The sequence below is a fragment of the Arachis hypogaea genome, chromosome 18 (genome assembly GCF_003086295.3).
Source record: "Arachis hypogaea cultivar Tifrunner chromosome 18, arahy.Tifrunner.gnm2.J5K5, whole genome shotgun sequence".
Classification (NCBI taxonomy): domain Eukaryota; kingdom Viridiplantae; phylum Streptophyta; class Magnoliopsida; order Fabales; family Fabaceae; genus Arachis; species Arachis hypogaea.
Window position 1 is genome coordinate 1,421,708 of NC_092053.1, and position 17,138 is coordinate 1,438,845.

General features: G+C 30.1%; 1 protein-coding gene across 1 annotated transcript; it reads left to right on the plus strand.

The window, feature by feature from the left end:
* Nucleotides 1-1,386: 1,386 nt before the first annotated feature.
* LOC112773047 (ABC transporter G family member 36) lies at nucleotides 1,387-9,567 on the plus strand. The gene is made up of 22 exons (XM_025818088.3): nucleotides 1,387-2,239; nucleotides 3,464-3,673; nucleotides 3,766-3,850; nucleotides 3,967-4,126; nucleotides 4,230-4,306; nucleotides 4,379-4,432; nucleotides 4,525-4,615; nucleotides 4,700-5,001; nucleotides 5,086-5,684; nucleotides 5,783-5,943; nucleotides 6,031-6,137; nucleotides 6,239-6,392; nucleotides 6,490-6,591; nucleotides 6,694-6,857; nucleotides 6,952-7,284; nucleotides 7,368-7,658; nucleotides 7,754-7,837; nucleotides 7,936-8,069; nucleotides 8,164-8,391; nucleotides 8,484-8,655; nucleotides 8,750-9,004; nucleotides 9,145-9,567. Exons 1-22 carry the CDS (start codon nucleotides 1,857-1,859, stop codon nucleotides 9,415-9,417), a joined length of 4,419 nt encoding a protein of 1,472 aa, XP_025673873.1. The 5' UTR covers nucleotides 1,387-1,856; the 3' UTR covers nucleotides 9,418-9,567.
* The last annotated feature ends 7,571 nt before the right edge of the window (nucleotides 9,568-17,138 follow it).

Sequence of the window (17,138 nt, forward strand, 5' to 3'; positions counted from 1 at the left end):
TTTAATGAAAATGTGTTATTATATGCAAAGAAAGTCAAACTCTTTTGAGAGAGAGAGAGTCTTATAATGTGGTCTTCTTCTCTATTTTTCAAAACACAATCATAATTCTTGGCTTGAAATTAGTGTGTAGAGCCAAGTCAACAAGACATGTTTTACTGGGCAAGGGTGATGATATAAAGCCTTTATTATTTATTATTAATTATTATAAAATTAAATTCTAGATGAATTGTAATAGCAAGCGGTTTAACTTGTCAAGGTCAAATTCTAGATGAATTATGCTGATCTGTCGTATCATGCATAGACAAAATAAAAATATCTAATAAAGAGGCAGCAATTTTTTCTGCCCAAATTTCTTTGGTCAAAGTTTTGAACCTTCAACACTAGTAGTGTATGCAACTGTTCCCTCTTGTTTGTGAGTATTTACAATATAATATAGACATCATTTTTAGTATTTATGAACTGTCAAATGGAATATATATATTTGTTTATTGTCGCTGTTCCGTTGTCATAACGCATTTCCACGTTTTGACTAAACAATATTATATTACAAAATGGCAAAAACGTCAGACCATATAATTAATATAGTGAAAATGAAGTACGTAACTGACAATTAATGTGAATTTGACCAACTTATATATTGCGGTGCTAATCTAAATAATAGATACTTTAGAACGGTCTACTAGTACTTTTCATGCTTCATTGAAATTCCTTTAAAGTAGAATTTTCGTTGAGTTCAATTAATAATATCCATATCAAATATATCAAATCCAATTAAATTGTGGAAAACTAAATAGCGGAAACATTCAAGTCATTAATTCATTAGTCTCTTATCCTTTAATTTGATGGAATATTCATAATTTTCAGTTTCATAAATTTTTCTCTTCTTGAAGTTCAACCCACGCCAAAACTACTTCGGGATTCATAATATTCATAATTTTTCTCCTGGATTCCCCTCATCACATGATTCATGATTCATGATGAATATAAAAAGCTATATCTTATCTTATTAATATATAAAAAAAAAATTAAATATACACATATTGAATTTATAAAATTGCTACATATCCACTAACTAGGAAGACCGATGAAGAGGAATTAGTCATGTAGAGACATTCAATGTTCATGACCGAAAACATCAAAATAATTATTATTTGAACAACTATATATATATATATATATATATATATATATATATATATATATATATATATATATATATATATATATATATATACCTTAGTACTTTAAATTACCTTTTATTATATATAAAATATAAAAAATATTAGATGACCATAATATCTAAACTAACACTAAAAAATTTCATATTTTTTAATTAAAAACATTATTAGTCTCTTAACCATTTTTTTGGTTAAAAAATAAAAACTCGAACCCACTTGGTGTGTATTATATTCATCCCAATGAAGACCGATATAATATAATATGGATCCCGCTAGAGAGATAATGAACTATGACTGATTTTGGAGTTCACTAAGTATCGAACTCTTGAGTTTTCGGATTTAACATACTACTCATCCCAAAAATTTCAGCTGATGTAAAAATGCAATACTAATAATTATATCTCTAATACTCCTTATATACATTGTATAAATATTCCATTGGCTCCTCGTACTTTCCCATATAATATATAATATGGCTAATGTCCAAGTTTTGCATTTGAATAATAATACACATAAGTTACGGCTTAAGACTATTCTGTGGCACCTCGGTGTCCTCTCTAATAATATATATTCATATCTATCTTCACAACATGAATGAGTAGAAGAAGAAAACCATGAGAATAACAAAGAGTAGTTAGTTAAGAAGAAGAAAAGGATCGGAGAGAAATTAAAGCAAAGATGGAGGGGGACATAGCAAACTTACCGAGAAGCATAAGCAGGAGCAGGAGCAGGGCGGCGAGTTGGAGGGATGAAGTGTTTGCGAGCGGCCGCTACTCGCGGCGGACGATGAGCGTCAACCAAGATGAAGAGGCACTCATTTGGGCGGCCATAGAGAGGCTGCCGACCTATGACAGGCTAAGGACAAGTATTTTCCAGACTGCTTTAGACACTACCGCCGATGACGCCGCCGCCGCTGCCGCTGCCGCAAGGTTAGAGCGCAGGGAGGTTGATGTGAGGAAGCTTGATATGAATGAGAGACAACAGATCGTTGACAAGATCTTCAAGGTTGCTGAAGAAGATAACGAGAAGTATTTGATCAAGTTCAGAAACAGACTTGAAAAGTTAGTTCTACCGCTTAATTAATTCATCCTTTTATTTTTTTAAATTTCTATAAATATATATAACATTTAACTAATTTATATTTTAAGAATATATTTTAAAAATGGTAGAGTGTAATTAACTTCATGCGAAATTGATATCTGAAAGTCGTTAGATGATTTGACTGATTTGACTAAATTTTCATCTAACGACTCTAAAATATCAACTTCACGTGAAGTCGACTTAATTTTTTATATATACAATATATTAAAAATATAAAAAAATTTAATTTTTATAAAATATTTTTTTTATGATATGCTTAATAAATTAAAACCTTTATTATTCTGTAATTTCAGTTATTACTTATTACTGCTTACTACTGCCTTACATATAGTTGGACCTTATTTTTCTTTTCTACACATTATTTTTGACTAACTAGCATGGTTATTTATTACTAAGAGAGCAGAGTTAATTCCTTTCAACTAGCTAGTGTAGAATTTGTATACATGTCATATTCTAACAACAATATAATAATTATTACTAATAAAATAGGGAAACGTAGTTTTATAAAAAAAAAAATAATAGGAAAAATGTTTACAAATAATAACCGGTGATTATCATAATCCATAATCATAATTCATGGTATTGAACTGCGATTTTCTCTTCCTTCTATATATAATTATAGAACTTTTTAAAAAAACTGCGCTGCCTAAAATAAGTTTTTGTTTTTATTGTTTATAGAGATACCTTTCTTGTAGTCACCAAAAAAAAGATACCTTTCTTATAAAAAGAGAATTTTCTAATATTTAACTAAAAAATAAATGTTACTTGTTCAAAAAGAAAATTAAGAAAATCTATAAACAACGAAAATGAAAGATTTGGATATCATTACGATTTTGACTTTGAAACACACAGCAAAGCTAAGTCCTAAGGCTAAGTTAAAGGTATTCTCATACCAGCGGCTGTTTTTGTCATTTTTTCCTTAATTAATGAACCCTGATAGTGTACTTAAATTAACATTAATTAGACCACTACTAAATACTAATCCTTAATCCAAGGATCATTAGCCAGCAAAGCAATTATGATTAGATTAACCATTGACCCTGATTGTTACCTTTCATGTTCAACTTTTCTATATCATATAAATTATTATTTACAACTGTAAAAGTAATTAGTAACAAAAATAAAATTATGATCCGGATAGTAGGCTGGTAAAGAAGTTGACTAAGCAAGAAATGTTATTGCAGGGTTGGAATCAGGCTTCCAACAGTGGAAGTGAGGTTTCAGAATTTGACAATTGAGGCTGATTGCTATGTTGGAAGCAGAGCCCTCCCAACACTACCAAATGTTGCATTGAACATTCTGGAAGCTGGCCTCAGTATCTTTGGGATTAGTACTACAAAAAGAAGAAGACTCACTATTCTTAAAAATGTCAATGGCATTGTTAAACCTTCCAGGTATTAATTTAACTAGGTTTGTTAAAACTAATATGCTAAGCTTCTCAAAATTTGTTGTTATAATATTTAACCATTATGTTGGGTTTGTGCAGGATGGCCCTTTTGCTTGGTCCACCTTCTTCAGGGAAAACCACTCTTTTACTTGCATTGGCTGCAAAATTGGACCCTGAGTTGAGGGTATATTTTTCACTCCTATCATATATATTATTCAAATATCATGCTATGACTCATGATGCTATTATATATTATGCTGATCATACAATTAACTATTTGGCTTGATGTGAATGAAATAGGTGGAAGGAGAAGTTACTTACAATGGATACAAGACTAAAGAGTTTGTACCAAGAAAGACTTCAGCATACATCAGCCAAAATGATGTACATTTGGGTGAAATGACTGTCAAAGAAACTTTCGATTTTTCGGCTAGATGCCAGGGGGTTGGAACTCGATATGGTAACTCGAATCAACTTATCTTAAATCTTGGTTTAATGTTTGTATAGATCAGGATCAATGTGCTCATAATTTTGGCTTTCTTTCTCTAACAATGTTATTACAGACTTATTAGCCGAGCTTGCTAGAAGGGAAAAGGATGCTGGCATATTTCCAGAGGCAGAACTTGATCTTTTCATGAAGGTACTATAATTTATATATCAATTATGTTATGTACTCAACACATATATTAACTATTCTTGCTTGTTTTTGTAGGCTACAGCAATGGAAGGAATGAAAAGTAATCTAATTACTGACTACACTCTCAAAGTAAGTGATTTTTTTTTTTGTTAAAGAAAGATGGCTAAATTTCACTTTGATAATTGTGGTGCTTAACAACTTGATCATGTTATTATATATAGATACTGGGGCTTGATATTTGCAAAGATACCGTTGTTGGTGACGATATGCGCAGAGGTATATCTGGTGGACAAAGGAAGCGTGTAACAACAGGTAATAAGATCAAGAAACTATGTTATATATCCTTTGAAAACTTTGCAATCAAGTTAACATGTGTATATATGTGTATTGTAACAGGAGAAATGATTGTTGGGCCAACAAAAACACTTTTCATGGATGAAATATCAACTGGTCTTGATAGTTCTACAACATATCAGATAGTGAAATGCTTGCAGCAAGTTGTGCATATCACTGAAGCAACCATCCTCATGTCCCTCCTTCAACCTGCTCCAGAGACATTCGAACTCTTTGATGATATCTTCTTAATAGCAGAGGGTCAAGTTGTTTATGAAGGTCCACGTGAGCATATTGTTGAGTTCTTTGAGTCATGTGGGTTTAGATGCCCTGAGAGAAAAGGAACTGCTGATTTCTTACAAGAGGTATATATATATTGGTAACATTTGGATAATGCTTTTAAGAAAGATTGGATCATAGTGTGGTTAACTGTAGTATAATTTGTACAGGTTACCTCAAAGAAGGATCAAGAACAATATTGGGCAGACAAACACAGACCATACAGATATGTAACAGTGACTGAGTTTGCAAACAAGTTCAAGCAATTCCATGTCGGAATGCAACTCGAGCGAGAACTAGCTGTTCCATTCGACAAGTCAGCAGGACATAGAGCAGCTCTTGTTTTCAAGAAGTACACAGTTCCAAGAATGAAGCTTCTCAAGGCATGTTGGGACAAGGAGTGGCTATTGATCAAGAGGAATGCTTTTGTTTATATCTTCAAAACCGGTCAAATAGTCATTCTTTCAATTATATCTGCAACTGTCTTCTTAAGAACACATATGCACCAGAGGAATGTAAGTGATGGAACTCTTTACATTGGTGGAATCTTGTTCACATTGATCATGAACATGTTCAATGGATTTGCTGAGCTGTCACTCACCATTGCAAGGCTACCAACCTTTTACAAGCACAGAGACCACCTTTTTCATCCTACTTGGGCTTATACACTCCCTAATTTCCTCCTAAGACTCCCCATTTCTATTGTTGAGACTGTTGTTTGGGTTGGTATTACATACTACACCATAGGATTTGCACCTGAAGCTAGCAGGTATTGTTCATTTACCTAAAAATGAAGTAATGTTATGTTTTATATAACTGATTGATATATATAATATTTGATGCTAACTGCTAAGCATGCTTTTTCAGGTTCTTCAAGCACTTGTTGTTGACCTTTGTTGTTCAACAAATGGCAGCTGGGTTGTTCAGGCTTATCTCAGGAGTGTGTAGAACAATGATTATTGCTTTTACTGGTGGACCTATGATGTTGCTTATTCTATTTTTACTTGGTGGTTTTATCCTTCCCAAACGTGAGTAACTAATCTAAACTAGTTCAACTAACTAGTTAAGTTGAAAGGATTTTGCTTCCCAAATTAAGTAACTCTTGATTTTAACAGGTGACATTCCCAATTGGTGGGTATGGGGATACTGGATTTCACCTCTGGCATATGCTTTCAATGCATATTCTGCAAATGAAATGCTTGCTCCAAGGTGGAATCATCCAGTAAGTAGTGTAAAAACTCTATCATTATTAATATTAAATATGAACATTTTTCATTAGAAATAATGCAAGAACTATTGTGACTAAAACTTAATTGCCTGCAGACTTCAGATGGTTCTCCCACAATTGGTGAAGCTGTATTAAACACCTTTGATGCTCCTAAACACGCATATTGGTATTGGATTGGTTTAGGAGCTCTTCTTGGTTTCACAGTTTTGTTCAATTTTCTCTTCACCCTTTCACTAATTTACCTTGATCGTAAGACCTCACACTCTAATCAATCTTAATGTCTATTTGATTACTTCTATCACTCACTCACTAACTAGCTATCTATTTTTCAAATTTTTTTTGTTAGCCATTGGAAAGAAACAAGGAATCATAGAAGATGAAAGTGAAATGGAGGTTGGGGGAGACTCTAGAGAAGAACCAAGACTCGCCACGAGGCCTGATCCTAGAAGTAAATACCAAATTAGAAAGCTTTAACTGCACTTTTTTTTATGTAAAATGGAGTAATATGCTAAATAACCATGCTTGTCTTGTTTGGCATGAATCATTTTAGGAGAAGTGGCAATGCAGAGAATGATGAGCAGCCAAAGCGATGCTAGTGCTTCCGGAAACATTGAGTCAGCCACTGGAGTTGCCCCAAAGAGAGGAATGGTTCTACCTTTTCAACCACTTGCTATGTCTTTTGATAGTGTTAACTACTTTGTGGACATGCCACTAGTAAGAACCCTGTAACATATTCTGGTTTCTGATATAGCTTTAATATCCAGTAATGTAGGCACTTACAATGGCAATTTCAATTTAACTCTGACAGGAAATGAGAGACCAAGGAGCAACCGAAGATCGGCTGCAACTGCTTAGGGAGGTAACTGGTGCCTTTAGGCCAGGTGTTCTAACTGCTCTGATGGGAGTTAGTGGAGCTGGAAAAACAACTTTGATGGATGTCTTAGCCGGAAGAAAGACTGGTGGATATGTTGAAGGAGATATTCGAATCTCTGGATTCCCTAAGAATCAAGAAACCTTTGCTAGAATTTCTGGCTACTGTGAACAAACTGATATCCATTCACCTCAAGTTACTATCCATGAATCTTTGATTTACTCAGCCTTCCTTCGGTTACCTAAAGAAGTCAGTCATGACGAAAAGATGGTAAACACTAAGCACTATATCACTTCTGTTATTTCCTTAATATTAGTGAAAGATCTTTCTTTAAATGGATTTTATCTTTGTAGAAATTTGTGGAGGAAGTAATGGACTTGGTGGAGCTTAATAGTCTCAAGGATGCAATAGTTGGCCTTCCAGGAGTTACAGGGTTGTCAACTGAACAGAGAAAGAGGCTAACAATAGCAGTTGAACTTGTTGCTAATCCTTCAATCATTTTCATGGATGAGCCTACATCAGGTCTCGACGCAAGAGCGGCCGCCATTGTTATGCGAACCGTGAGAAACACAGTTGACACAGGAAGAACAGTTGTGTGCACAATTCACCAGCCTAGCATTGATATCTTTGAAGCCTTTGATGAGGTACTAATAAACTTCAAATTTTTAATGTCTCATGTTTCTCCTTATCTATCTATGTTACAACATTTTTGACATCTATATACTTCCTATTTCATCAGTTGCTATTGATGAAAAGAGGAGGACAAGTGATCTATGCAGGACCATTAGGAAGAAATTCCCACAAGATTATTGAATATTTTGAGGTATTACAACAAATTAGATATATTTTTTTTATTGCATTAATTCTTGCTTATTAAAAAGAGGTTTCAATATCTGATTCTTGTTTATACATTGATCAAAGGCAATTGAAGGGGTACCAAAGATTAAGGAAATGTATAACCCTGCAACATGGATGTTAGAAGTAAGCTCCATAGCAGCCGAAGTTCGCCTTGGAATGGACTTTGCTGATTACTACAAATCATCTTCCTTGTATCAGTAAGTTTGCAATACAAGTAATCTAAATTACCAATGTAACAATGTTGTTGTTAAGGGGATTGATTAAGTTATGTGTGTTCTTATGATCGAGTAGGCGAAACAAAGCTCTTGTAAATGAGTTAAGCACACCTCCTCCCGGAGCAAATGATCTATACTTCCCAACTCAGTATTCTCAATCAACATGGGGGCAATTCACATCTTGTATATGGAAGCAGTGGATCACTTACTGGAGGAGTCCAGATTATAACCTTGTCAGATTCTTCTTCACATTGGTCACAGCTCTCATGGTGGGGACAATATTTTGGAGAGTTGGCACAAAAAGGTTGGAGCTGCTTTCACTTCTGGAGTGAAATCCAATATTTTTCTTAGCTTCTGTTTCAACTAATTTTCTTTTCTATTGGCATGTTTTCACAGAAATTCATCTGGTGACTTGAGCAAGATTCTTGGAGCAATGTTTGGTGCTGTTATGTTTGTTGGTATCAACAACTGTCAAACCGTTCAGCCTGTAGTAGCCGTCGAAAGAACAGTGTTTTATAGAGAAAGAGCTGCTGGAATGTACTCAGCTTTGCCTTATGCCATTGCACAGGTTAGACTAATGGATTATACATTAATTTTTCAATATACATTCTTAATAATCTAGTAGAGATTATTATGCTGATGTTGCTATTTTTTTGTTTCAGATGCTTTGTGAAATACCATATGTGTTTGTTCAAACTTCATACTATGTAGTGCTAGTGTATGCTATGGTGAGCTTTGAATGGAAAGTAGAGAAGTTCTTTTGGTTCTTCTTCATCAGCTTCTTCTCCTTTTTGTACTTCACATATTATGGCATGATGACTGTTTCCATCACACCAAACCAACAAGTTGCATCAATCTTCGCCGCCGCGTTCTATGGAATCTTCAATCTCTTCTCTGGTTTCTTCATTCCTAGACCAGTGAGTACCCTTTTCAAATTTGGTTACACTTAATACGCTGTTAGTATAAAGTAGTTTTATACGTGTATAAGCAAAAACAACTACTTGATCATTCTTATATATATACTAATTACTAACTACATCATGTGTATATATTTCAGAAAATTCCAAAATGGTGGGTATGGTACTATTGGATTTGCCCAGTGGCATGGACAGTGTATGGATTAATTGTGTCACAATATAGAGATGTAACAAAAGTAATCGATGTTGTTGGAACGGGGAAAAATGTTACTATTAAACAGTACATTGAAGACGAATATGGATTCAAGTCAGATTTTTTGGGGCCAGTTGCTGGAGTTTTAGTTGCCTTCACTCTCTTCTTTGCCTTTATATTTGCCTTCTGCATCAAAACATTGAACTTCCAAAACAGATAGAAATGCCAGGTTTTGGAGGATCATTAGTAATAGAGATACAGTGTAAATCATGTTGTAATTCTTGTAATAATGTTTGTTTGTTTGCTACCACTTCAAACAATAAATTACTTGCTTTTTAGTTTGCAGTTGTAAGCAAATTTAGTTTGGTCATACTATTTCTTTCTCTTCTTTTTCATCAACTTTATAAATTTTTTTTTTTTTTTTTTAAGATAAATGGGATATTTTTCAACTCTAGTCCACAACCCCACTACATTTACACACATAATACTTAGGATTCTATCCGCTATTTGATCTTTGAATACATTCATTGTAAGACATAGAAGATAACCACTAGACCAAAGTCTTATGTGTTTGTATGATAGGAGTTTGAATTTTCTAATTCTAAGTTTTTTTTTTTTTGTGGCTTGACTAAGATTGGAAAAAATCAACCGAAAATGTTTAATAACAAAAAAAAAATTAGCCAAAATTAATCAAAATTTACTTTATTTAATATTTATTAATTATTACAGTAATTAATGACTGTTAAATAAAATAAATTTTGATGGTTTTTTTTTTTTTTTGTCTTTCTAACATTACCAAAAACCAACCCACACCAAAAACCATAGAACAGAGGGGGAAGTGAAGAAGAAACGAATCTCACATACTCTCTAATACCTACAGCTACCACTAAGACACCAATTAATTATTGGGTTACGCTAGTTCATCTGGCTTGCTGAAATTGGGCCTAACTGACTACCAAATTAAGCCCAATCAGGCCCAAAAGAAAAGAAGTGATAATTGATTCCTAAATCCTAAACCCTAAACTAATTCGTGGCAAATCTAAATTTTATTTAAGGGTCTAGCACTGATCAATAGATTGTACTTATTTAAACAGACAAGTGAACTGACTACTTGACTAAACCAAATTGATTCAAAATTGGAAAAATAGATCTTCTCCAATTTTTTTAATACTTGAGAGAATAAAGTATAATCTCTCACCTTTAATTCTACAAGTGAGATCAAAATTAAAGATGAGAGAAAACAATAAAAAATGAAATTAAACAATAAATGCCATCCATTTTTTTTTTTTCACTGTAAATGATCCCCTCCCCAAAATTGGTATATCTAATATCCGAAATGTTTCACTCATATATATTTATTGAATATGTTTTAGAAATTGCGTTAAATATGATAAGAGAATTGTTAAGTCTATATCTAGCATTGACTAATAGAGAGTTATGAATTAGTTGAAGATGAGAGGAGTGAGGAGCACTAAAATGAAGAATGTGAATTGATTATTGAATGAAGAAAGAAAAGCGTGTGGTGTGCATTTGAATTGGCAATTGGCATGGCTCAGGAATGATGAGAGATTCAGTGAACAGTGATGACCCACTTTTTCTGACGTTGCTTTTTAGGACGCAGCCACTTGAACGTGGTTTCTCACTACCCACAAATCTATTAACACCTATGCTGTCCTACTCTTTTCTTTTTCTATTAATATTAATGGATTTATTAAAAATATTTTTATAAAAATATATAACATTTAAATTTTTAATATATTAATTATTAAAAAATTAAAATTCATGTTATAACAACCTTAATATATATATTATAAATACATATATTAACTAAATTCTAATATTAAATTTATTTTACAGTTTTAAAATAGATCAACTTCTTTAAATTATGAATAAAGTATCGTTTTTGTCCCCAACGTTTGAGGTAAATTATATTTGTGTCCCTAACGTTTAAATCGTCCTATTTGTATCCTTAACGTTTGTAAAAGTAATTCAATGTTATCCTGCCGTCAATTACACATCATAAGCGCTTTAGTTTAAGTTTTAAAAATTTCTTCTTGAAGTTATAATACAAATGTCTGGGATAGAATCGATGATCTACTCCAAAAAATAGCTCATCAAATGTTGAAACTAATTCCTACAACATTTACATAATTTACTTTTTTAGGACATAATTGAATCTAAATACAAATAGTGGGTATAATATTAAAATCGAACATATCCAAGTGAGACCTAATTGAGAATGAATACATCCAAGTGAGAATAATTGAAAAATATAATCTGATTTGTTAGTATAATTAATAGTAGGATAATATTGAATCACTTTTATAAATGTTAAGGATACAAATAGGACGATTCAAACGTTAGAGACATAAATAGAACTTATCTCAAACGTTAGGGACAAAAACGTTACTTTACTCTTAAATTATTAAAGTAGAAAAAGTAAGGGTGTGTTTACTTTTAAATTAATATATTGAGACTTACAAGTTTAATATTAATTATTCATTTTTTCATTTTATCAATTTCTTATTTTAAAACATCTTATTTTTCTTTGCAATTAAACCCAACATTTTATTCATGGACTTTTGCAATTGCTTGCTTCGCTTTTCAATTAAGAAATATCATTTTGTTTTAGACAACACGTGATGGGAATTTTTACTTCTTTACTTTCAAATTTCAAGAAATCAGTAAAAACCTCCACCGGATGCACCTTTTAATTAACATAACTTTTTATACATTATATTTGAAATTAAAAATATTAATAAAAAAACAAAGAAAATATTGTACAACTATAATTTCACTTTTTGTTTTTAATATTAGAGAAGAATGTGTATTTTGTTGTATTGTAAAAATGACGGATATATTACAAAATTTTGAAAGAGAAATAAAAAAAAATGTAAAGGTCAAATTTGAACATAAAAAATATGAGGATTAGTATTTGTGTTTATAATTTTTTTTATTTTTAAAATCACAAATCTAAGAACCAAATTTGTATATTTATAAAATCTCATCATAAAATTTAATTCTTAAATTTTTTATCTTCGTATTAAAAAAAAAAAAAAAACTCAACAACGAGCCATTTTAAACAAAATTAGCCCTATAATTTCTCCTGATTTAGCTGAGACAGAATTTTTAGTAAAGTAGAATATTGTCATTAATTTGTACTAATACTAATTTGTACTATTTGTTAGTTAAAAGGTTTGTGTTAATGATTCAATACTCTCACTGTTTCCTTTTGATAAGGTTCATTAAGATTTCTTTATAAGGATTCAATAGAAGACATTCATCAGATGTTGAATGAATATGTTAATATATTTATATTCATGTACTGCCTTCATTCATTAGTAAAGGAGGGGAGGAAAGAAATAAACAATTGTATTGAAAAAGAGGGTCAATCAGTTAGATTGAAAAATAATCATGCCATTATTCAGATTTTTCTTATTCTTATGAAATTAATTAAGTCATATTCATTAGTAGTTATGTTAGTGTGCCCCCCTTTAAAAAGAGAGGAACCTCCACCAGATACATTTTCTAATGGATTGACAATAAAACCCTTGGACACTAGTCCCAATCTATCATTGCAACCAATAATAATAATAATAATAATAATAATAATAATAATAATAATATATTTCGATACATTATCAGTATAAAATAATTTTATACGTATATTTAATTATGTATATATAATATTATATTAATAAAAATAACAATTTTTTATATTAATAATATGAATATTTATTTAAAAAATAAATAGAATGGAACGATTATTTTACACTGTAAATACATAAAAAAAATTCTAATAATAATGCGATTATTATTAAAGCAAAGAAGTGTGGGTACTAATGACATTGTGGATGTGATTTGCGATGTTAAATAAATAACATACATGCATGCATGTGTTGATTAGGTCGCTTTCAGCCATAGATATCTGCTTTTCAATAATACCAACGCAAGTTGGCAGAGATAGACGAGGGTCTGTGTCTCTTAACTATTTCTCTTGGATACTTATTGGAGGATAGAAATGGAGCTTATTTATTTGGGAGAGTCGTCCACTTTGCCTCTGCAGTATCCGAGAGATTAGTCATTGAATTTCCGGACTGATAAATACCATGGTACAAACCAAAAAAAAAAAAAATCTGCTTCTCAATAATGAATAAATAGCATGAGGTTTTGGTTGGAAGTTGGAACATGAATTCAAAAGTGAGTCATTAGTAGCAATAAAATATGGTAGCCTCGATTGAATGGCCTACAAAAGTGGCTAAACTCCTCTGTTTAACGCTAATTTTAGCTGGAGCCACCACCGTTTTAGAATTACTTGTCAAATTGCCATGAATTGAATTAAAATATCTCTAATAGTTGTATTCTTAATGGCCACTTAAATCTTTCTACGTAAAACGTTAAAAGTTAATCCTATAAAAATATTAAAGGTGTTTGATTTTTTCTAAATAATGGTTGTTAATATCAATTTTAATTTGTGGGAAATTTGCATGTGATAAATGTTATTTAGGAGGGTACAGGGTCCGATTCGTTCCAAAGATTCGGTCCAGTTTCGAACACTTTAAGAGTTAATTTAGTGTGATTTCATCGAGTTTAAAGTTGGGTAAGGGTCTTAAAAATAGATCCGGTCATTATTTTGGGTCTGTGCCATAGCTCGGGTCACCCGAACTCGGCTCGGTGGCCCGATCTTTGTACACAATTAATATTTTGTGTTATTAGTGATGGATGATGGCTATTCTTATGTGAAATTTAAATACTGTAAATCTTAATATTTTGTATTATTAATCATTATAAGATTATAAGTTAATGTTTTATGTTTAAAATGCATAAGACTTTAGACTAATGCATAATATTATGTTATTTGTATTGATTTAAATATTTGGTGTTATTAGATAATATTAGTATTGATTATAGTTATGCTTTAATTTTAAAGAATAGTTGGTTCTTGTTATATTTTTTAAGTGAATTTTATTATGTGAATTATGAAATAATGGTTGGAGATTCGGTGATTTTTATATGCCAAAAATTCGGTTTTTACCCGACCCGAAGGTGCATATGTTTCATTGAGTCTAGAATCAGATTAAGTTCTAAAAATTAAGCTTGGTCTATATTTCAGATCGGATCTGAATTAAGCTAAATCCGATGTGGCCCGAGCTATGTACACCCTAATGTTATTACCGCAAGCTGAAAATTGCACTTTCATTAGAGAAACATGGTGCTAAAATAATGAGGCTAATTAACTCATCAAAGGAAAGGATGACATTTATGAATAAAAGACAGTGATATATATGATAGGAATTAAGGGGAAGGTGACATATATATGAGTTACGACATAAAATGTTTTAGGATTATACTCATAAAACAAGGTGAACCACTTTCAACCACCATTGTTATCACCTACAATTATATTTGGTCATGCCAATCTCTCACCTACCCAATTTTATGCCACAACATTATTCGCTCCTCTATTTCTCAGTCTTGGATTTTAATTCCAGGATGATTCTTTCCTCTAACCTTTTCTTTTCGGGTTAAATTATGCTTAGACAAATCTTAGTATTTTGAAATGTTTAATGTTTAAACCCACTTGTTAGCAATAATATATTAATATTCCATTACATATTCTATTCTCAAAAAATATAATATAATATAATGATGTATGTTTTCATATTAGAAGTGCTACATATGCATTCCCCATATAGTAAATACACAATTTTTTTTTAACTCATTTTACGAATAGCTTTAATAAGTTAAAAGTAATTTTCACATTAGCACGCATATTGTCCATTATTAAAGATTTAATTATTGACAGGTCCGCTAATTATAATATCAGGGAATGTTGTTTGTTTGTAACTTTTTATGTTCCGGTAATCACTATTATTATTATTATAAGTAATTTTACATTGATGGAATAAGCATAATACACGACAAGATTAAGATGGCAGGGAAACCAAAACACAGAACATTGTATTTTGTTTGCAATCTAAACCCAAAACCCTGACCGATTGATACGAAAGCTTTGGTCATTGATTGAATCTTATGTGAAGTTTTGTGAAAAGGACCTCACTCTTATAGTAAAGTTCAGAGCATGAATAATAATAATAAGATTTTATTATTCTATTAGTTTTTATAGTTTCATTAAATTTTTAATTAAGTATTTATATTTTTTTTAATTAAATCTTTATATTATTTTTTATTTTGTAATTATGTCATTTTCATATAAAAAATATTAAAATTAGTAGAATATTTTTTTTTCAAAATATATGCGTTAAATTTTTTATTATGAATATTTTTAATTTGTAAAAAAATATTTAATTAATTCTAATATTTTTATACTAAAAAAAATTTAATTACAAAATTAGAAATACTATAAAAATCTAATTAAAAAATTATAAAAATTTAATTAAAATTTTGATAAAATTATAAAAAATAATTAAATAATTAAACCTAATAATAATAATAATAATAATAATCAATCTGAGGATGGTTGCTAAATCAATTTGCATTAGGAACATATATATTGTTTTCCGACATGATTCATAGTACTAATGGTAGTTCCTAAATTCTTGTTTGATTGGGCAGATGTCAATCTAGTAAGAGGCTTTAACCTTGGATACTGCCACTGCATGATACACTTGCCGCTACTCATTCCCACCTGTGATCACAACCCAATACATCCCCATGCATCGGAACAAATGTTTCACATCTTTTTTTATCCTTTTATGAAAACCATATAATGGGAAATCTCCAATTTATCCATTCATCAACTTGAGATTGTCTTTCACTATTTTAAAAAGAGAGTTAATCATTGAGAAATTTCGTATAATCAATACCTTTTAACCAATATTAAATTAACAACTCTATTAATCATTGATTAATTGATTTATTTTATATTAAATGCAAAAAAAAATTTATTATATAACATATCTTTTATACCATTAAATAACTCATCCATATAAGATATGAATTTAACTAATATGTTTTAAAGGTATATAATAAGAATAAATTTTTGAAATATTTTTTAATAAATACAAAATAAACATATTTAAAATTTAAACTTTTGTATTTATAATATAATTTTTTTATTTGTAATCTTAATATATGACACTAAATTTATAAAATATATTAAAATATAAAATACATATGGATTAATAGTTAAAATATTAATTAATAGTATAAATGAATACATGACATCTAACATGTCCAATTAGACGTTGAACAAATATTTTTATAAATATTTATCAATTTAGTCTATTTTTTTAATTAAAAAAAATATATTCTTAACCTAACAACATTAAATTGATAAATTTTTATAAATATATTTGTTTATGCTAGATATTATGTATGATGTGAGTTAACATTCTATATCATTAATTATTGGTAAAAATTAATAAGTGAGTAATTAAAAGACAAAAATAATTAATTTATAATTTTTAAAAAATCAATTTAATTAATAAAATCTTTCAAAAGACAATTTTTTTTGTGACTTCAAAGACGAATTTAAAAAATGAATAATCTTTTATGAACTAATTTAATTGTTAAACCCAATTCATAATAAAAATAAAATAAACATTATATATATATATGTACATACTATTATAAATATTTTATCAATATGATTAACAAAAACATGGCAAAGCCAAGAAATCACATTTTGATACAAAGTTCCTAATTAGGAAGAGCCAAATTTATTTTTTTTTCTCTTTAATTTAGTATTGAAATTTTCATACTCTAATAAATTAAAAGTGTGTTTGAATTAATTATTAAATTAAAATAAGCTAATAATTCACAAAAAAAATATACATCTTTTACATGAAATATATTTTTTTTTTGGTGACTTTACATGAAATATATTAAGTTATTAACCAAATATTATTAAAAAAAAAGAAGAAGAAAACAGGAGAATTAGTTGTAGTATTTGAACAAGTGGAGGGTAGTTCGGTAATC